Source organism: Vespula pensylvanica, chromosome 3 (genome assembly GCF_014466175.1).
Source record: "Vespula pensylvanica isolate Volc-1 chromosome 3, ASM1446617v1, whole genome shotgun sequence".
In the NCBI taxonomy this organism is placed as follows: Eukaryota; Metazoa; Arthropoda; class Insecta; order Hymenoptera; family Vespidae; genus Vespula; species Vespula pensylvanica.
In genome coordinates this window covers 7,095,162-7,114,945 of record NC_057687.1, presented here as the reverse complement: position 1 = coordinate 7,114,945, position 19,784 = coordinate 7,095,162, and the positions used below count along the sequence as shown (strand labels likewise).

General features: G+C 27.4%; 6 protein-coding genes across 8 annotated transcripts; 3 read left to right on the top strand and 3 right to left on the bottom strand.

Annotated features, from left to right (window-relative positions):
- Positions 1 to 254: 254 nt before the first annotated feature.
- On the top strand, positions 255 to 4,931 carry LOC122628233 (mannosyl-oligosaccharide glucosidase GCS1). 2 transcript variants are annotated; one of them, XM_043810307.1, is made up of 4 exons: positions 255 to 461; positions 1,444 to 1,653; positions 1,737 to 1,927; positions 1,998 to 4,931. In XM_043810307.1, exons 2-4 carry the CDS (start codon positions 1,450 to 1,452, stop codon positions 4,036 to 4,038), a joined length of 2,436 nt encoding a protein of 811 aa, XP_043666242.1. In that variant the 5' UTR covers positions 255 to 461; positions 1,444 to 1,449; the 3' UTR covers positions 4,039 to 4,931. The 2 variants fall into 2 exon arrangements, with proteins under 2 accessions (XP_043666242.1, XP_043666243.1); XM_043810308.1 differs by lacking the exon at positions 255 to 461 and adding an exon at positions 883 to 975.
- A 179-nt stretch (positions 4,932 to 5,110) lies between these two features.
- Positions 5,111 to 7,867, top strand: LOC122628236 (actin-related protein 1). Its single transcript, XM_043810313.1, has 7 exons — positions 5,111 to 5,269; positions 5,576 to 5,640; positions 5,897 to 6,223; positions 6,306 to 6,615; positions 6,687 to 6,860; positions 6,947 to 7,009; positions 7,112 to 7,867. The coding sequence occupies exons 1-7, from the start codon at positions 5,222 to 5,224 to the stop codon at positions 7,253 to 7,255; spliced, it is 1,131 nt and encodes a 376-aa protein (XP_043666248.1). The 5' UTR covers positions 5,111 to 5,221; the 3' UTR covers positions 7,256 to 7,867.
- Positions 7,868 to 7,908: 41 nt separating this feature from the next.
- On the bottom strand, positions 7,909 to 9,763 carry LOC122628237 (rhomboid-related protein 4-like). Its single transcript, XM_043810314.1, has 2 exons — positions 9,496 to 9,763; positions 7,909 to 9,397 (listed from the first exon to the last, which is right to left on the bottom strand). The coding sequence occupies exons 1-2, from the start codon at positions 9,616 to 9,618 to the stop codon at positions 8,777 to 8,779; spliced, it is 744 nt and encodes a 247-aa protein (XP_043666249.1). The 5' UTR covers positions 9,619 to 9,763; the 3' UTR covers positions 7,909 to 8,776.
- Positions 9,764 to 10,078: 315 nt separating this feature from the next.
- On the top strand, positions 10,079 to 12,851 carry LOC122628234 (prostaglandin E synthase 2). The gene is made up of 5 exons (XM_043810310.1): positions 10,079 to 10,572; positions 10,671 to 10,745; positions 10,874 to 11,211; positions 11,355 to 11,466; positions 11,531 to 12,851. The coding sequence occupies exons 1-5, from the start codon at positions 10,276 to 10,278 to the stop codon at positions 11,891 to 11,893; spliced, it is 1,185 nt and encodes a 394-aa protein (XP_043666245.1). The 5' UTR covers positions 10,079 to 10,275; the 3' UTR covers positions 11,894 to 12,851.
- On the bottom strand, positions 11,978 to 14,435 carry LOC122628235. 2 transcript variants are annotated; one of them, XM_043810311.1, is made up of 10 exons: positions 14,293 to 14,435; positions 13,876 to 14,142; positions 13,624 to 13,776; positions 13,316 to 13,446; positions 13,106 to 13,238; positions 12,911 to 13,033; positions 12,741 to 12,824; positions 12,522 to 12,674; positions 12,332 to 12,460; positions 11,978 to 12,184 (listed from the first exon to the last, which is right to left on the bottom strand). In XM_043810311.1, exons 2-10 carry the CDS (start codon positions 14,015 to 14,017, stop codon positions 12,075 to 12,077), a joined length of 1,158 nt encoding a protein of 385 aa, XP_043666246.1. In that variant the 5' UTR covers positions 14,018 to 14,142; positions 14,293 to 14,435; the 3' UTR covers positions 11,978 to 12,074. The 2 variants fall into 2 exon arrangements, with proteins under 2 accessions (XP_043666246.1, XP_043666247.1); XM_043810312.1 differs by having other exon boundaries at positions 12,522 to 12,608.
- LOC122628232 (intraflagellar transport protein 122 homolog) lies at positions 14,393 to 19,728 on the bottom strand. Its single transcript, XM_043810306.1, has 16 exons — positions 19,173 to 19,728; positions 18,980 to 19,089; positions 18,770 to 18,890; positions 18,475 to 18,685; positions 18,329 to 18,402; positions 17,980 to 18,250; positions 17,720 to 17,881; positions 17,342 to 17,639; positions 16,904 to 17,274; positions 16,429 to 16,821; positions 15,928 to 16,342; positions 15,629 to 15,855; positions 15,181 to 15,568; positions 14,920 to 15,089; positions 14,676 to 14,837; positions 14,393 to 14,602 (listed from the first exon to the last, which is right to left on the bottom strand). The coding sequence occupies exons 1-16, from the start codon at positions 19,223 to 19,225 to the stop codon at positions 14,516 to 14,518; spliced, it is 3,513 nt and encodes a 1,170-aa protein (XP_043666241.1). The 5' UTR covers positions 19,226 to 19,728; the 3' UTR covers positions 14,393 to 14,515.
- Between the last annotated feature and the right edge of the window lie 56 nt (positions 19,729 to 19,784).

Genomic DNA, 19,784 nt, shown 5'->3' with positions numbered 1-19,784 from the left:
TTAATTTTTTTGAAAAAAATTCATCAAAAAATGTTCTTTCGAGAATATACACAAAAAAAATTCTTCAAAAATTTAAGAAAGCCATTTTGCTTAAACCTTTATTTTTCATTTCAAAACATAAATCTTTATTATCTACTTTGTCAATTGTTGGTAAACCCGGAATCTTCGTTATTGATCGCTCAGGTCATTTCGGGAACGCGTGTTAACGTTAGATTAGTCACCGGTAATCACATTCACGTATGTTCGCGCGCGCTGTTAAGTTCTTACCGTACATTTTGTTTTATTACTTGTTGATTGAAATTTCGATTAGAAAATTGCGAACAAATTTTAGAATAGAATCATCGTTACGAACATCAGAAGCAGCAACCTCCATACGATATTATTTTCGATATAATTTGTTATAGTTTTTTTGATATGCTTTCTTTCTATTGATCTGTTGCTTAAATAAATCAGTTATATGAGTAAGTTTTACTAGTTACAAAAAATATATATAGTTTATACAAAAAATCAACAAACATTTCTTAAGTAATATATCTTTAAAGAAGTATAATCTGTTACGGGTATAATCTACAGAAGCTTATAAACCGATGCAATAGAAAAATAGTAATCTCATATTGTGCTTGTAGTTCATATTCTATCCATATCTAAATACATATACTTAAATTACATATGCTTCGTGTAAAAAGTGATAGACATTTAGAAAATTTTTTATTACATTCTCACATATGAATATATTTATTATATATTTAAAAGACAAATTCGACGATTTGTTGATAAAATCTTTTCAATTAAAAAGAATCGTTTTTATTGGAGATGAATATATTCATTATGCGTAAAATAATGTTAAATAAAATATAATATATTCGCGCTTCTTCATATGATACTATATCTTATAATCAATAGTAAATGTTCTTGTGTGTAAATTATCTATAATATAATGCAGTAAATTTTATTTATAAATTATTATATTTTTTGGTATGTTTATTATAATCATTAATTTGATTTGATTAAATTTTATCTTATACATAAACAACGAATATATAGTAATATAAAATGTGATCTGATAGTGCAGTACTTAATAGTACTCGACATGCGGTATAAACACTTTTTCTAAGTTATTGTTCTATACGTGTAATTTTACGGATATTGTTATATACATTGTCATTATACATTTCTTTTTTTTAAATTTATTGTTTAATAAAACTAAACAAATACCTAATGATTTTATAATATCGAAAACAGGCATTAATCATTAAGTATATATTATAACCTATAATCAAGTTAAAACTTCAGTGATCATTAAAGATTTCATATCATTCTAATTAATGTACTATGTTTCATTACGTACATTTATAATATAATATTTAAAGAATAATAATAATAATAATAATAATAATAATAATAACAATAATAATACTCTAGAAATAACATTTTTTTTAAAAGAAAAAGATGGCTAAGATCAAAACTCAAGAAAAGATAATAAAGCCAAAAAGCAAATCAACCAACAATCCATTTAATACTAAAAAAGAGGTCAAAGCTAAATTGCCGATATTTAATTCAATGATTACTGCAGTATGTATTGGTATTGCTGCATGGTTCAGCTATAAAGGTTATCTTGAAACTAGAGTAAATACGCCGTACGATATAGAAAAGGTATGGAATTTTCTTTAAATGGATATTTAAACTATTTAAAGATTTTATTGAATTAACTAAAATTAGTTTTGAATGTAATTTAGCTGGTAACCATGGCTGGCTTGGATATCCCAGATAGATATTGGGGTACTTATAGACCTAATGTTTATTTTGGTATGAAAACAAGAGATCCACATTCTTTGGTAACTGGACTAATGTGGTATTCTCCTCAACATCTACGACAAGACGGTACTGGTCTTAGACACTGGTGTGAACAGGGTGATAATTTAGATAGGTAATATAATGCTCTTATATCTTTTAATTTTTAATTTTTGATGGAATATATTAATTAAGTTTAACTATAGATATGGTTGGTTGGAACACGATGGAAGGACATTTGGAGTCCAAGAAATAGTAGACTCATCTGTAATTTTAACAACAACATTTGTAAAAAGATTAAGTGGTCAATATGGTGGAGATTGGACAACAAAAATTAGTGTAAATTCTAAAAATTCAAAAAAACTTGAGCAGGAAATCTCTTTGCTATTTTATATTGCTACTGAAGAAAATACTAAGGGATGGATTGAAGTGAATACTGATAATGATGATACTTTAACAGGAATGACAGGGAATACACAGGGCTTAGGCTCTTTTAATATTAATATACATGCCACGAAAGGTACTATTAAAGAACATTCATTCTTGTCAACAATATCACCAAGTTTAACTGCTTTAAAGGAAACTGTTCTTAAAAATCTGAGAGTAGCATCATATAAAGGAACTAACAGAAAACATATAGTACTATCTGGTGAACAACTTTCAGTATTGCCGGATGGAATTAAGGAAAAACCAAATTTTATTGTTACACAAGTAACAGGGAAAGTTCCTTTTGAAATTGAAATTAATTATGAATCAGAAAGTTTTTCTAATAGATTAAATAAATTAAGTAATGATGTATATGATCAAGCATTGCAAAAGCAACGCGAATTATTTGATGAAAAATTTGAGAATATTTTTAAATTAAAATCTAAAGGTTATTCCAGTGAAGAAATTTCTTTTGCAAAAATGGCATTTTCTAACATGATAGGTTCCATAGGTTATTTCTATGGAAGTTCTCAAGTTCAAAGTGTTCATACCAAAGGTCCTGTGCCTTATTGGAAAGCATCTTTATATACTGCAGTACCTAGTAGAAGCTTTTTCCCTCGTGGTTTTTTATGGGATGAAGGATTTCATGGCTTACTTATTTCAGCATGGGACTTAGAAATTGAATTAGATATTATAAGTCATTGGTTTGATTTAATGAACATCGAAGGTTGGATACCAAGAGAAATGATCTTAGGTTCTGAAGCATTGGCAAAAGTTCCGGATGAATTCGTAACGCAGATGAATACAAATGCAAATCCTCCAACATTCTTTTTGACTTTATATTATATTCTCGAACATAAACAACAAGAATTGTTAAGTAAGCATTTTCATCTTCTTGATAAATTATATCCACGTCTTCAAGCTTGGTTTAATTGGTTTAATACAACACAAATTGGTGAGTTGCCAAGTACATATAGATGGCGTGGTAGAGATACTGATACTATCAGAGAATTAAATCCAAAAACTCTTACATCCGGATTAGATGATTATCCTAGAGCTTCACACCCAAATATTCATGAAAGACATGTTGATTTACGTTGTTGGATTGCATTTGCTGCAAATGTTATGTTTAAAATTACTGAAATCTTGAATCCTTCTTATAATAAATACGAAGAGACATTTCATTACTTATCTGATAATAATTTGTTGAATAAACTACATTGGTCACCTAATACACAAACTTACTCCGATTATGGTCTTCATACAGATAAAGTCGTGTTACAGAAACCTTCTTTACAACCTAATGCACAACCTTCAGAAATGATTCGAGTTGTCTTAGATGATCCAAATTTAAGATACATTGATTCTTCTTTTGGTTACGTATCCTTATTTCCATTTATTTTACATATTATTGATCCTAATTCTCTACAACTAGAAAAAGTTCTACAAGATCTAACAGATCCTGATCTTCTCTGGACAAAATATGGATTAAGATCACTTGCAAGAACATCGCCGCTTTATATGAAATACAATACTGAGCATGATCCACCTTATTGGCGTGGTACTATTTGGATAAATTTAAATTATTTAACAGTTCGAGCTGCTCATTATTATTCGAAAATTGAAGGACCTTTCCAATCAAAAGCAAAAAAAGTGTATGATGATCTGAGACATAATATAATACAAAATGTTATTAAACAATACAAACAAAGTGGCTATATATGGGAAAATTATGGAGATACATTAGGTAATGGAAAAGGCAGTCATCCATTTACGGGTTGGACATCATTGGTGGTTTTACTTATGGCAGAAATCTATTGAAGACTATTTTATTACTTATGAAATATAACATATTCTTAGATACTAACATAATTAAACAGGAAAGAAAAAACAAAAGAAGGTTCCTTCAAGTTAATGAAGATTTTTACATCTTGTTACAAAAAATTTTTAAATAATAATAATAATAATAAATTGATACAAAAATGATTTCAAAAAATTGTTTCTAAATATATTAAAGTAAATATGTAGTTTTATTTGTTAAATAGTACATAGGTAACTTGTACAGCACAATCCATTTAATATTCAGATATTTGTATATTTGTGCGTAATTCTCTATTTATATAGTGATAACAAAAATAACAACTAAAAAATAGAAAACTCAGTCTACACTATAGCATTGATCTGTCCACACTTTACAAGACAAATATATATATGTTCATTATTATTGTACTAGATATACACATTACTTTAGTATACTTAGAATAATGTGAATGTGGCATGAACGACAGTGACATAAACATTATACAGGTCTTATTCCAAAAATATTTGAGATGTTATATAATAAATCACTTTGATTTATGTTGTAATATGCTATCTAATTATAAATATATATTCTTATCTTTTTTTTTTCTAACAGCCAATTTAAAAACATATATATTAATGTAAATTTATTCCTCATTATTCTGTATTAACTTTTAAAGTATTTTTAATTATATAAAATGAACAAGAATTTTTTTTTTATTACAAAGAAGTTTATTAAAATAATTGGTATGTATTTATTACAAAATTATATAATTTAAAGAACAATTGAAATTATTTTAATTTACGATCTAACATGATAAGAACGTATCTTGCCACTTTCAGACACTGGCTGTGAACTGTTCAAATTTACTTGTAATTTACTTTAAATAAATATATTTACTATCATATCTAAATTCTAATATTCTATAATTTTTTTCACTTTCCAACATTTTTCTATGAAGCTTCTATGTCACTAAAAATTTCTTTTCTTAAAATTATTCGAACGAATAATTGAATTTCGAGCGTATGGTAGGGTAATCTCGAATCTCGCATGCGAGATTCGAGATGTGATTTCTCTCTCGCGAAATAATCGATAATTTCTTTCAGAGCTCGTCAGAGCTCATCTAAAGAATAGGTGTGTGACTGCAGGAATACAGTCTTCAATTTTTGAAGTTTTTAGATTAAAACTGTATTTCTACTAATTATGGAGCCCTATGACATGATTGTCAATCAACCTGTGGTAATCGACAATGTGAGTGTTTGATTGTGTAGGATTAAATGGAGGCGAATCCTCACTGTCGTTCTGCGAATGTGTCAAACTCTGAGTCAGGCCATATTGTCGGCCGTAAACTTTGTCGACATTTCTACATATTTGGATATAATATCATATATCATAAGTATATTATAGAATAAAATTAATTATACTACATATTTTTTTTTATTCCTGTGTTAGTACCATATCGATTTTATTGTAAAATTGAGATATTTTCATTGAATGCGAATGCGTTCTGCAATTAAAATCGATAATGGCTTTATGAAAAAAATTTTTCTTATTTAGGGTTCTGGTGTTATCAAGGCCGGTTTCGCAGGTGACCAATTACCAAAATGCAGGTTTTCAAATTAGTAAGTCTATTAATCTGTACTGGTTCATTAAAATTCATAATGAAACTCTCTTTATTTAGAGGTTAATGACAGGTGGCGACTTCGAGCTTGTCATTCGAAGAGAAGCAAATTTTGATAGCTTAGGCATTATTTATTATATTGTAGGAATTTTCTGTTAAGCATTCTTTAAACTGTTAGAAGTTCAACTTATTAAACTGTTATCAGTTATCACTTTTATAGATTTTTGTTAATATTTTATCATTATAATTTCTTACAGTATTGGAAGACCAAAACATGTACGTGTTATGGCTGGAGCTTTGGAAGGAGATCTTTTTGTGGGTCCAATAGCAGAAGAACATCGTGGTCTGTTATCTATACGTTATCCAATGGAACATGGTGTTGTCACAGATTGGAATGATATGGAAAGAATCTGGACTTATGTTTATAGTAAAGATCAATTAGCAACTTGTTGTGAAGAACATCCAGTTTTATTAACAGAGGCACCACTTAATCCTAGAAAAAATCGTGAAAAAGCTGCAGAAATATTTTTTGAATCATTTAATGCCCCGGCTCTATTTGTCTCTATGCAAGCTGTACTTAGTTTGTAAGTGATAAATCTATAATACTGCAGTTATATAAATTTTTAAATGTTTGTATGATCTTTTCTTTTTATACATGTATAATAGATATGCCACAGGAAGAACTACGGGAGTAGTTTTAGATGCTGGAGATGGTGTAACGCATGCAGTACCTATTTATGAAGGTTTTGCTATGCCTCACAGTATAATGAGGGTAGACATAGCAGGTCGAGATGTTACAAGACATTTACGATTATTGCTACGTAAGGAGGGTATTAATTTTAAAACCACAGCCGAATTTGAAATTGTTAGAACAATTAAAGAACGATCTTGCTACTTAGCAAGTAATCCACAAAAGGAGGAAACTATTGAAACTGAGAAATTTCAATATGTTTTACCTGATGGAAGTCATTTAGAGGTAATAAAATTATTTACTTTGTTAACATTATAAATTACTTTATATCATAGAAATATATTCTTTTAAAATAGATTGGTCCAGCCAGATTTAGAGCTCCTGAAGTGCTCTTTAGACCAGATCTGATTGGAGAAGAATGTGAAGGAATTCACGAAGTACTAATGTTCTCAATTCAAAAATCAGATTTGGATTTGAGAAAAGTATTGTTACAAAATATTGTATTATCTGGAGGATCCACACTATTTCGTGTATGTATAAATTAATGTCTATACATATGAAGTAAATAATAACATAGTGTGTATGTTAACTATAACACATTGCATATTTTGTTCAGGGTTTTGGTGATAGACTATTGTCAGAAATTCGTAAAATGGCATCAAAGGATATTAAGATCAGGGTAAGTTCTTTAAGATGATTACTATTATTATACAATATAATTAAAGCTTAATTTTTAAGTCTTTACTGACATAACATAATTACAATATGTTGTGTATGATAGATATCAGCTCCCCAAGAACGTCTATACAGTACTTGGATTGGAGGATCTATTTTGGCCTCTTTAGATACATTTAAGAAAATGTGGGTTAGTAAAAGAGAGTATGATGAAGATGGTATTAGAGCAATTCATCGTAAAACATTCTGAACATAATTTAGAAAACTTACAGGTAATATATGAAATAATTTTAAGTAAAATACAAATAATGGCACACTCGAAACAAACAAACATATTTATCATGTTATTCATACTTTCACAAACTTTTGTTGTCCTTGTTTTTTCTTTTCACACAATTTGTGTGCAAAATATATTTCAAGGGATTAAGAAATACATATGAGTATAAGTATGGTAGACAAGATAAAAACAGATTTTTTTAAATGCTTAATACATCTTATGTGAAACATGAGTTTTTAATAATGTATTCTCAAAGAGAAATCACATCATCTTAATGTCAAAATAATATTTTCTGATCCCTTAGAAATGTAAATAAAGCCATGTTTGGCCACACATGATTATAAAGAGATATTAAATAACATTTATTTTAAATGTTATGTTTCAATTTTGATAACTTATATATTTATGTTTTCTATTGTACTTTTTGTCACTAGTTTTTTCAATGCAGTAGTAAAAAAGTGCTTTAACTGATCTATTTCGTATGAGATCAACTTATGTATTTTCATGTGCAGTAAAAGTTTTGCAGTAAAATATTTGTAAATATGTATGCTTTCATAAAATAAATCTACAGTCTTTACAAATACATATTTCTCTGTCAACTTTTGTAATCACATATTATTATTATCTATTGTGCTGCTTCGTACAAAAAAAAAAGTAATTTTTGCTAATATAGTATCACTTCACAATGGTAATGTATCATTTAAGAAGTAATTATTAACTTCTATTTTATGTGTGAGAAACTAAGATGTACATTGTATCGTACACTTCAACTGTGATACAAATAAATAATCAGGATTTATTTAAATTTCTTATGAGAAAAAATATACAATATATATGAATTAGAAGCATATAATTAATCTAGAAAATTAAATAATTGATCTAGTCTCATTTACAGCAATATTAAGATGTATCAATGCTATATGCAACATGATCTTTATTGGCATATTATTATTATATCATTGTATGTGATCTTATTATGAATGATATTAAAGTGAATAATGCAAAGCCTAAAATAAAAATACAAAAGTGACATTCCATTTAATTAATAAACATTGTGATGTGTTATACTAACAGTATTGCGTATAATTGATATTTATAGTATTTATACTGTTTCCTTTTTTTTATATAGAAGTTTTCAAATATTTAACTTATGTACTTTTATTTAAAATAAATATAATTAGACGAAGAATGGATATTGCGTAATTAATAATAAAATAATATGAAATAACCTACACTATGCTTCAATAAGTTTATTTGCAAGAACTGTTATGTATATAAAAATAAATATATTTTGCTATATTGATTTAAATGTAAGAATATATTCACACTAATATAAGAGAGATCTACAATTTCACTTTTCTTATTTATATTTTAAGTGAATTTAAATTTTTTATAAATTGTAATAAATAAGTTATATAAAAGAAAATATATTTCTATATATCAAACAGTTACGTAAATTTACCAAAATATTAGATTTTTGTGTAAATTTTAACTTTATCTAAAACCTAAATTGCGTCGCCTATAAAATTGTTCTTCATGTATAACAGGAATTCCAGTTATCATATATATTAAATTATCAATTAATTCACCAACAAAGGTATAACAATATAAACATCCAACTAATATACCACCAAGATGCCCAACAAACGAAGAATTTGGTACTAAAAGATGTATTAATGCTAGTTCAACCCAAACTGCTATTTTACTTGGTACCCTTAAGCCACCAATATCATGAGATCTATCATGTTCTTCACAGATAGTTATCACTTTTAATGCAAATAGTACAGAAGAGAAACCAATTGCACACATCGTGTAATATCCATAATCTCCTGTGAATTGCATGAGCACATACGCCAAAAAGACATACATAGTGCTACATCCAAATGATAATAATGCAAGCAATAATACGAAATCAGTTGTTCCATACATAAGTTCCAAGTATGAGCCTTTCAGTATAAAAGATACCATATTATAATAAAGATGCATATCTGATCCATGTTCGAAATTTGATACTATAAAAGAACGCCAATCACGGTATTTAAATAATTTTACTGCTGATATACATGCATCTTCTGCATTCCACGGAACTTTTATTAAGCCTGTATAAAGTAGAGCCTAAAAATATTAAGCATAAATTAATAATTAAATACATTACTTATAATACTATATTTAAGATAAATATATCTAATGTATATCAAAATTTATAATTTTACCTGTAGTATCACTCCAATTAAGGTAGCCGGAGGTATTCTATCAACACCAAAATTTATAGCCTGCATACATAATAAATACAAGCCATATTGTAGGCCTTGTTGACGTCTTTGAACAGGTCTCATGATAATCGTTGATTAAAAATTATGCTATTCGATGATATTGCATCTCTTTGAATGGTTTTAAACTAACCTTTAAATTTTTATATTTTATAATATGTTGCAATACATTTTCTAGCATCATTCGTAAAATGGTTATAACATATACATATAATACAGTACTGCCAATATTCGCATAAAATATATCTTTCTAATAGCTTTTGCCCGCCTGTTGAAAATATTTAAATTTTCAGATTGTCAGATATATTGTCAGTATAATTAATGAAAAAAGTATTCCAAATACTTGATACGTTTTGATAGATTGAGTAATATGTAAAGTTAATACATGTGATAAGATCGGTATTATTATATATTATTATATATTATTAATATATAGACAACGCAAGAATACTATAAAACTTATTGGATGCATTTAGTGCATTTAATGTATTTAAAGTAACGATCTTACATTTAAAGTAAGATTTCATTTAAAATTATCTAAATCGAGTATCTTATAAAAAACATTGTATATTTATAAAAAAAAAATTGGAATTCATAAAATATCAGAAGTGATATCAACGCCATCGTGTAGAAACCAGCTTGGACACCCTGATAGAAATCTTTGATTCTTTATATAAAGAATGGTATATTTGACCGGTATCCAAATTGTTAATTGTTTAAAAAATGGCTGTAACATTGTGTAAACTATCTCGATTCTCAAGAAGTTATAAATATTTAAAGAATTATGATAATTTTAATATAAATAATCGTTCGTCGTCGTTTTGTACAGTAGCTCAGCAACCAAAATCAAGAAATTTATTAAAAATCGGCATTATAGGTGCAACTATTGGTGTTATAGGAGGAACAGGTTATTCTTTTTATAAAATTAGTGAAGACAGAAAAAATTTAGCTTTAGATGGAACACCTGTAAATCCAACCCAAATATTAAAACATAAACCATCTATTACACCATCTAGAAAGGTATTTTTAATACTCTAAGTTTTCATTAAGATCAATAAGTATAGATGGATATTAATAAAAGTTATAATTTCTTTTGTATAATTTTATTTCATTAATAGGTCACTTTTCCTGTAAATACAACTGGATTAAAACTTACATTGTATCAATATCAAACGTGTCCTTTTTGCTGTAAAGTAAGTGGTCATATACAGTTATAATATTATAATATTAATAGATAAAATTTTTAGTTCAGTTTATTTTTAAGTTAAATACATGGATAATTTTTATCACAATAATATAATTCTTATAAAATTGGATTTAGGTTAGAGCTTTTTTAGATTATTATGGAATATCTTATGATGTGGTCGAGGTGGATCCAGTATTGCGAAAAGAAATTTCTTGGTCTTCTTACAAAAAAGTACCAATACTTCTTGTTCAAGTAAAAGATGGTTATCAACCTTTGAATGATAGTTCAATGATTATATCATTACTGTCGTCTTATATGCAAGATAAATCTCAAAATATCTCAGAATTGGTAGAATATTATCCAAACATAGCTATGCATGATAATGAAGGAAAATTTAAATATGAAATTATGAATAAATATTTCCTTATGTATAATAAAATGCCTCCTGAGGATATTTCAATGAATGCTATAACGTAAGTAAAATATTGGAAATGTATTTTATATGTATAGTGTTTTGAAAGCTTTTATAGAAAACATTCCATATAATGAAAGATCATTTGTAAAAAGTATTATGAAAATCTCTCTTTTTTATATGTATATTTTATTATTTCATTAGAGAAGAACGTAAATGGAGACAGTGGACGGATGATGTATTAATTCATACTCTTTCACCAAATGTATATAGGACATTGAATGAAGCATATGAAACTTTTGAATGGTTTTCTGAGGTGAATATATTAATTATTTAAAAATAAATGTTATTAAGATGTAACAATTAAAACTTTAATCCAGGTTGGTCACTGGAAAGAATATTTCCCATCATGGGAACAAATGTTAATAGTTAATGTAGGAGCATGTGCTATGTGGTTGATAGCAAAACGTTTGAAAAAAAGACACAGACTAAAGGAGGATGTTCGCCAATCATTGTATGATGAAGTAAACAAGTGGTTAAAAGAAGTTCATGTAAATGGAACTCCATTTAGGGGTGGTCACAATCCAGACCTTTCAGATCTTGCAGTATATGGTGTTCTAAAAAGTATTGAAGGATGTTCTGCTTTTAAGGATTTATTAAAGAATACAAAGTTATCTAAATGGTATAATGCCATGAAAGAAAGAGTTGATTCATATGCTGGAAGTACACTTGTAAATGGTTAATTTATTCATTATAGAGTTCTGTGATTTAATTCAATTTTCTTCAAAAAGAAAATGTAGTATTGTATTAAAATAATTGTAAAGTGATTTATGAATTTATACAGATTAACTTTATTTTATTTCTTGCACAATTACAAAGTTAACCAATAAATAATTTCAACTGTTTATTTATGAGCTATTTACTTTACACAGCACATGGTAATTGACGATATGTTAACTTAAAACCTTTATTTTGTGCATCATTTAATTCATTCTCATTTGTAACAACATAAAGTACAAATGGTTTTAAAGTAGCTGAAATATTAATAAAATAAATATAGTAACTTTAACTTAATATTATATGCAATGCAGAATATATCAAAACATACTTGTAATATAATTACCATTATATTTAATATAACTACGAATATACTTAAATGAGATTGAGACTTATATACATACATGTTTTAGTTATAAAAGCATTTCCACAAAAACGTTCTGTATTATCAGGAATACCATCCTCACTTGGATTTGGTATAATAACAAAATCATCAATACAATCTAATCCAGACTCTGCTACTGCAGAAGTACCTATGATAACAATTCAGCATTATTTATATATTTTATTATATTATATTTGTATACAATTTACCTATTATAGTTGGATCCAAAGTACTTGTATCTCCAGAAATAGAAAATGAATTTATATCACTTTGTGACCACTGGATGCTACAATAACCTAAAGCCATTCTAACGCAAACACCATAATTTAAATTAACCATTTCTCTAGTTCCCACCATAGGTGCTGGAATATTTTACATTTTTGTGTAATATATCAATTATACATAAAATTACTGATTTCTATACTTACATCTTGAGTTCACAGTTGTACCATAGTTGAAACTTGTTACAGTATCAGATGTTGATTTATAATATTGTAAACATCCATTAGGAGCTAAAATATACCATATAATATTTCTAATCTTTTTTAAATATTTTAATAATTTTATGAACAATAAAAAATTATTAAATTTTTTTTACCTCTCCATAAAGAATCGCACGCTATTTGCTGTATTCTTATATTCCAACGACGATCAAATGCATAGTCTGCATTTGTTCCTATAGAAATTGTAATTGGAGAGGCTCCATTAAAATCTACATACACTGTAAAATATATGAAATATAATAATTATTTATTGTTTTTATAATTTCCAATTATTTTTATAATAGTTATACCATGTTGATTAGAATTTTCTCCACATATACGAGGTACTGATGATGATGCTCCAGTTATTAAAAATAAATCATAATCACATGTTCCATTCATATTAGGTTGAGCAAGACTAAAATCTATAAAATCTAAACGTATCTGTAAATATGATAGATTTTTAATAATGATACATATATTAAAATTAGATTAAAAGTAAATTATGTCTACACCAATACCTGACATATGTCAGAGTTACATTTATTTACTGTTATTGTACAACGTTCTCCTCCTTTATAAGTAGTAGGATAGCCTGGATTAATGAAGTATGTATTATTTATATTTGTAGTAGACCCACATGTCTTTTGAACTGTAAAAAAAAGAAGTATAAGTAATATTTATATATATGTACATTTATTATTTATTATTTAAATTAAATTATTTAAATATTGATATTTATATATTTGTATGTAATTTAATATAATTATAATATAATGTATTTTTGACTTGTATTATATACATTGTATATAATATATAATATACTTACAAACACAACAAATACCAAGACCATTTGCACATGTACCAGATGGAGTACCACCATAGTTATAACATTCTCGCCGTGTAAAACATGTACCATTAAGCGAATTACTTGCTAAACATTGAGAGTTCGCAAATCGTATAACACTAAAGAATGGAAAAACTGTACAAAAGTATATAATTACTTACAAATGTTATATTTTTAGAAACTTATTATCAAATTATAAATACAATAAATAGAAGAATATAAGATAACACTTACATTTTTTCTGACGGATCATGTAAGGATTATACGATATTTTTTCCATAACTTCATTAGTCATTAAAGTATTATTGTGATCAAAAAATTGACCAGTTACAAAAGAAAATATACCAAATAATACAGCTAACATTATACTGAACATCTCTAAAAGATTATCTGACTTCTCTGCATTCTGTAGAACTAGTAACGGTCTTTATTTGCTTGGGCTCTCAGAATAATTAGCAAGTTCTTGAAAATACCACCTGGATACCATATAATGTAATATAACTGTAAAGTGAAAATGTATTATGTGTAACTTTAATACAGTTTTTATCTAAAAAAACTTTTTACTTTATATTAATAAAATACATAATTTTTTACAATTAAAATAATCATTTTTGTGTTATATTAATATTAATATTAATATTAACTACCTACTTTATATGATTTTCGAAGTTGTTCCGTTAATATCAAATGAATATATATATATACAATTATATATTTTACTATAGTCTTTTTTTATACACCTTAAGAATTCTTAACAGTAATAAAATCAATAGTTATCTAACATATCATAAAATGATATAAATTCTTAAAATATTTTCTCATATATAAAAAATTTATGATCGTAATTTTTCATGTATTTGTTTAATTTTATAATTTAACTATGTGACGTGTGTGAAGTTCTGCAAAATGGGCAATGACCATATCTTAGTAATGCCAATTCATAATCATCTGAATGAAATAGCTGAAAAATAAAAAATATTATTTATAAAAACGATACAAATTATCTGGATTAAATAATCTAATATATTACTTACTTTTAAACAAGATTTACATAATGTTACTTGAAGATCTGGCAAAAGATTTCTAAAATATTTTGTTTTGAATGGTTTGGGCCATTTGACTATTAAAACCGTCGAAGGATCCATACTTTTTAATACACTTCGTCCAACGATAACCGTGGAATCGTCTATCTTCTCCTAATATTATATCGTAAGTAATTAGTAACATAAACTAGATTCAAGTCAACTTAATAGATGTTTCAAAAATGACTTATTATACCTCATATTTTATTAAACGCGCTGTAAAAAGGTCTGTTTCATTAGAAAATACAGTAAGTTGATCTTCTGTAGTTGATATACTTGATAATGACAATGGTTCTTCTATTAACTTCTCTGCTTCTTGATCAGTAATTCCTTCCTCTAACTCAAATTCGACTAATGGAAGAATTTCTGCAATAGTACACTATTATTGATACTACTGATATATTGAGATTGATTAAAATGTATAAATTCATAGAATGTTATCAATGTTATCATTTACCAAACATAACAAATGAGTATTGGAATTTAAGGCCACATTGTATACATTTGCTACCAATACTATTATCTACTGGTAAAAGTGGATTAAATGTTGAGCATTTATAGCATAATGGTAGTAGTTCTTCAGGATCTCTGTACGGATAAGCTCTTGCAGCTAAAGTAGAAGTTTCAACTTGTGCAAGAAGATTTTTAGAAATTTTCATTGAACGCAATTGTTCAAGTAATTGCATAACTAATTTATTGGCGCCTAACAAACGAGCTTGCTTGATGAGAGTATACATTATTTTAAGTTTGGATACACCTTCTAATTGAATCCCTTGTGTTTTTAAAAGTAAATATCTTGAAATGTTAAATAATGCTTCCGGCATCAAAGATGTGAATGGTTCGTCCTTAAATAAAATAATATTTCATTAAAAACCATTCCAAAATTCATCAAAGATCTACCTTACCAAATATTTATGTATTTCATGATATGCATAATAAATGTCAGCTTTGTTATAATAAGATAAATACATAGTTTTTATTTCTTCCGTATTTTTTAATAAATTAAGACTAAGCTGAGATAAAAGCCAGTAAAAATAACAAGCATCGCGGTATCTTTTCTCAGCTATGGCATTGTCTGCTAAGCTCGTGAGTACACTAACTGATTCTTCAGGTTGGCCAGCCATCTGAAAAGCTATAAAAAAAATATATAATAAAAATTAAGTTGACATATACTATTAAATTAATTAATTAAAAATACTATCACCTTCTTGTGCTTCAGAGAAACGGCCAGTTTCTGCTAACCATCTAGCATATGGTCCATATACTCGTGATTTTAATTTAGGATTTCTTTCTGCAAGTTCAAAAGCTTCAGGCCAAGCTTGTGCATCAATAAGTACATCTGCTACATCAGGGTCATCACCTAATCTACTAAAAATCTCAGCTGCACCATGAGTAGCTCCCAATTGTTTCAATATCTTAGCAATCAGAGATAAATTATCTCTATCCGATTTATCCAGTTGTCTACCAACTTTTATGAGCATATCAATCCAACCATATTCGGCAATGATATTAATAGCACGTTGTATATCACCGGCGGAAAAGAACATCTCCGCTGCTGCACGTGGTTCACCTAAACTCTTTGCCCATTCTGCTCGTCGACGTAATAAAATAGTACGATCCTGAAATTTAAATAAATAAAAAAAGTTAAATTAAGATATTTATTAAAAAAAAAATATTACATAGTAATAAAACAATTTTCAATTACCTGAGTATTACCACTTGCTATAAATTCTTGAGCAATATCAAACATACGTAAATCGGAATACATATCACGAGCATACTGCTGTAAACCTGCTTTTTGATATAATTTTGCTGCATCTCGTAATCTACCCATAGCTGCAGCAGCTATAGCCATACATGCTTCCTGACCCCATTCACCAGATTTTAATTTTTCTTCAACTTCTGATACAACTTCTATATATCTTAAGTTTTTTATACGAGCAAAAGCAGAATAGGCTATATTTAACTCTAAATTATCTAAAGCAGCAATCCCTAACGCTCGCCAATCTGATTCAGCAACACCAAGACATGCTACTTCATAAGCTTCTTTAAAAAGTTCGATGTCTAAATATTGATACATGAACAATGAGAGAGGTACCTGCATAAAATATTAATATGAAATAAATATTTCAATCTAAATTAATGTGATATATAAATAAAATAAATGTTATCTTTTATACCTCTAAAATAATAACAGCAGAACCATTTAAGCAATATAATTTTGATCCATTGTGACCAACAACGAATCCTGAAAATTTTTGTCGATATTCCGAAAAATTAGCAACTTTAATTGCAAGATAGTTGCTACCAGAAAAACACATTATGTCTTCAGAAGCACTATTATATGCAACACTTGTAACATCTTGGAAATCCTGTAATTTTTCTTCTGTATATAAATCAAATATGGAAAGAATTCCAGTTTCACTGACAACTGCCATTTTTTCTTTTAGAGAACTGATATCCAAGCACCTTACTGATCCTTCTACTTTTGCCAAATGTGCAGGGAATGGATTATCCAAATAGATCTTAATTACATGCCCTGTCTTTAAACCTAGTAGTGACATATTTTTTTTAATTATATTAATATATTAAATCATTTTTTACCTTAGTTAACTTACCTGTAATTAAGCATTCTTGTCCTGCTGGTCCCCCTACCACTTTTATATAAGTTATAAGATCATCAAGAATCCATTCTCTTTCAACAATACCAGTGAAAGATAGACATTGCAATCGCCTTTCCAAGCATAAAACTAAATGATTGGTTGTGATAACTAATAAGTTACAATTAATTGTTTGATTAAGTTTTTCGCGTATACGATAATGCATTCCCTCGTTGCTTCCAGATGGTTCATAAATTATTACTCTTTCAGGTAATTGAACAGCAAGTCTATTTCTGTACACGGCGATCCGACATACCTGAAAAAAAATTTACATTTTTAAACATTATAAAAAATAAAAAATTAAAATATTACAATGTTCACATATATGATTCATACCAAATCTTTGCACTTAATACGGACTTTCTGATTTGTTACTAAATGTTGTATTATAACATCAGTCATATTTTCTCTGTAAGCATATCTATCTTCATACAGTCCATGTACAATATTCCATGATAATTGTAAATAAGTTATTGTTCCATCTTGACAACCAAGTGCCTAAAAGAAAATTATTTAAATATTAAAGCAGGATACAGATAACTTTTTTTTTTTTTTTTTTTTTTTTTTAATAAAAATATAATAAAAAAATATCTTACAACATGTGAAGAAGATGGATGAACTGCACAACTCCAAATCCATGAAGAAAATGTATTGCCAACAACAGCAAGTTGTATACCATCATGAGTCATCAAAAGACATTGTTTGTTACTACCAGAAACAAGAATATATTGACCATCAGGAAAATATGTAATTTTTAAAGGAGTGAAGTGTACTGTTCTTTCTTTTCCAACAGGTTTTCCATTAATTGTGTAAAATGAAATAACTCCGTTCCATTCAGCAATACATAAGATGTCTGCTGCATCATCTCTATAAAATAATTAAATTACTTTTTTACTCTATATTACATATTCTATTTTTACATATAATTACATAACATAATGATACCGTAAAGGATTCCATGCTAAGCTCCAAATAGGTATACCACTTTGTCTTTCAATACGTGTTTTTTCTTCGCCATTCTAAATGTACAATTACAAAATTGAATATATCATTTATATCTAAAAACAATAAAATAACAAAAAATAATTAACCTTATTTCTGATAGATACATATCCAGTTGCTAAACCAATAGCTAAATACTGTCCATCTAAAGTCCATGCACAACAATTAACTCTTCCTCCTGACTTATGTTTCTGTACCGCTTTTTGTTCAGCTGACCAAAATGCAATATCAGAAAGAGAACAACTTAATAACTGATGTGATACAGGATTAAATTGCATTGCTTGAACAGCTTCATTGTGTCTATATATTTTTTATTGGAATGATATTATCATGTAACTTTGGTGATTCTTACAAATAAAATATTACAAATAAAACAAAACTTACGAATACTTCAATATTCCTTCTAATTTGAATGTCCATATAATAACACTTTTATCTGCACTACCTGATGCAAATCTTCTGCCATCTTTTGCATAACATACACAATATACTGTATCTTTGTGACCTATAATAATTATACATTACATTTCATTAAAAATACAGGCAATATAAAATACAAATTCATATCTTATAACATGTACTGAATATTATTACCTTTCAATGGTTGTACTAAAGCACCACCAGTTGTTTCGTAGACTAACACTTGACTTCCTGCAGCAACAACTAATTGTGTGCCATCAGGATTAAAACATAGATCATATATACTGAAAAAATGTTTAATTCGCATTAAAAATGTATGCGTTGAATAATTTTTAAAATACATTATATAATTTTAATAAATGTCTACCATTGTTCTAGTTTATCTTGAACTTTATCAACCCATGCTGGCTGTGCCCTCATTATATAAAAATGTATAGAATATATATATTTGATAATAATACTTGCAACAATGTTGTTTATTCAACGCGTTCAACAATATAGAACAACGTAGGATTTGTTTTGAAACTGTTTGGTTTCCACGGTAACAGAAATTTCAATATGGAAGAAAATGCATAAAATGAATATTCCAAAGAGAGGTAGTCTTCCGATTTGATCTATTTCGAATGAAAATGAACATTCAATATCAATTTATTATTACTGAATTAATTGAAATAAAATATATATATATGTTAGTTAGCGTAATTTGAAAATATGATATTCTATCTCCTCGTGAAAATGAACGTTTATATTTGTTGTTTTCTGGTTCCGTTGAAAAAAAATATCAATCGATATTATATCTCTCTGTCGATATAACAGTATTATCTAAACTGAACTTTTATTGGCCAGTAGTATAGAGGAATTTACTTCGTACTATTTGTACTAACAAGAGAGTAGTAGGCTTCTTCACTTAATTTCGTCAGAATCGAAGGAAACGAAAGGTAAATGTTATACGCCGTGAATTTAGCAAAATCATAAATAT

Coding starts and splice junctions, on each gene's coding strand:
- LOC122628235 (XM_043810311.1), bottom strand. CDS start 14,017: ATGTTCAGTATAATGTTAGCTGTATTATTTGGTATATTTTCTTTTGTA. Junction 13,777..13,875: donor CATGATCCGTCAGAAAAAAT/GTAAGTGTTATC, acceptor ACTTTTGTACAG/TTTTTCCATTCTTTAGTGTT. Junction 12,825..12,910: donor GTGCGATTCTTTATGGAGAG/GTAAAAAAAATT, acceptor GGTATATTTTAG/CTCCTAATGGATGTTTACAA.
- LOC122628234 (XM_043810310.1), top strand. CDS start 10,276: ATGGCTGTAACATTGTGTAAACTATCTCGATTCTCAAGAAGTTATAAA. Junction 10,573..10,670: donor CTATTACACCATCTAGAAAG/GTATTTTTAATA, acceptor TTTCATTAATAG/GTCACTTTTCCTGTAAATAC. Junction 11,212..11,354: donor ATTTCAATGAATGCTATAAC/GTAAGTAAAATA, acceptor TTATTTCATTAG/AGAAGAACGTAAATGGAGAC.
- LOC122628233 (XM_043810307.1), top strand. CDS start 1,450: ATGGCTAAGATCAAAACTCAAGAAAAGATAATAAAGCCAAAAAGCAAA. Junction 1,654..1,736: donor CGCCGTACGATATAGAAAAG/GTATGGAATTTT, acceptor AATGTAATTTAG/CTGGTAACCATGGCTGGCTT. Junction 1,928..1,997: donor CAGGGTGATAATTTAGATAG/GTAATATAATGC, acceptor GTTTAACTATAG/ATATGGTTGGTTGGAACACG.
- LOC122628236 (XM_043810313.1), top strand. CDS start 5,222: ATGGAGCCCTATGACATGATTGTCAATCAACCTGTGGTAATCGACAAT. Junction 5,641..5,896: donor AAATGCAGGTTTTCAAATTA/GTAAGTCTATTA, acceptor AATTTCTTACAG/TATTGGAAGACCAAAACATG. Junction 7,010..7,111: donor CAAAGGATATTAAGATCAGG/GTAAGTTCTTTA, acceptor TGTGTATGATAG/ATATCAGCTCCCCAAGAACG.
- LOC122628232 (XM_043810306.1), bottom strand. CDS start 19,225: ATGAGGGCACAGCCAGCATGGGTTGATAAAGTTCAAGATAAACTAGAA. Junction 17,275..17,341: donor ACAAGAATGCTTAATTACAG/GTAAGTTAACTA, acceptor TGTCACTACTAG/GTTTAAAGACAGGGCATGTA. Junction 15,090..15,180: donor ATACTCATTTGTTATGTTTG/GTAAATGATAAC, acceptor GTACTATTGCAG/AAATTCTTCCATTAGTCGAA.
- LOC122628237 (XM_043810314.1), bottom strand. CDS start 9,618: ATGAGACCTGTTCAAAGACGTCAACAAGGCCTACAATATGGCTTGTAT. Junction 9,398..9,495: donor TAATTGGAGTGATACTACAG/GTAAAATTATAA, acceptor TAATATTTTTAG/GCTCTACTTTATACAGGCTT.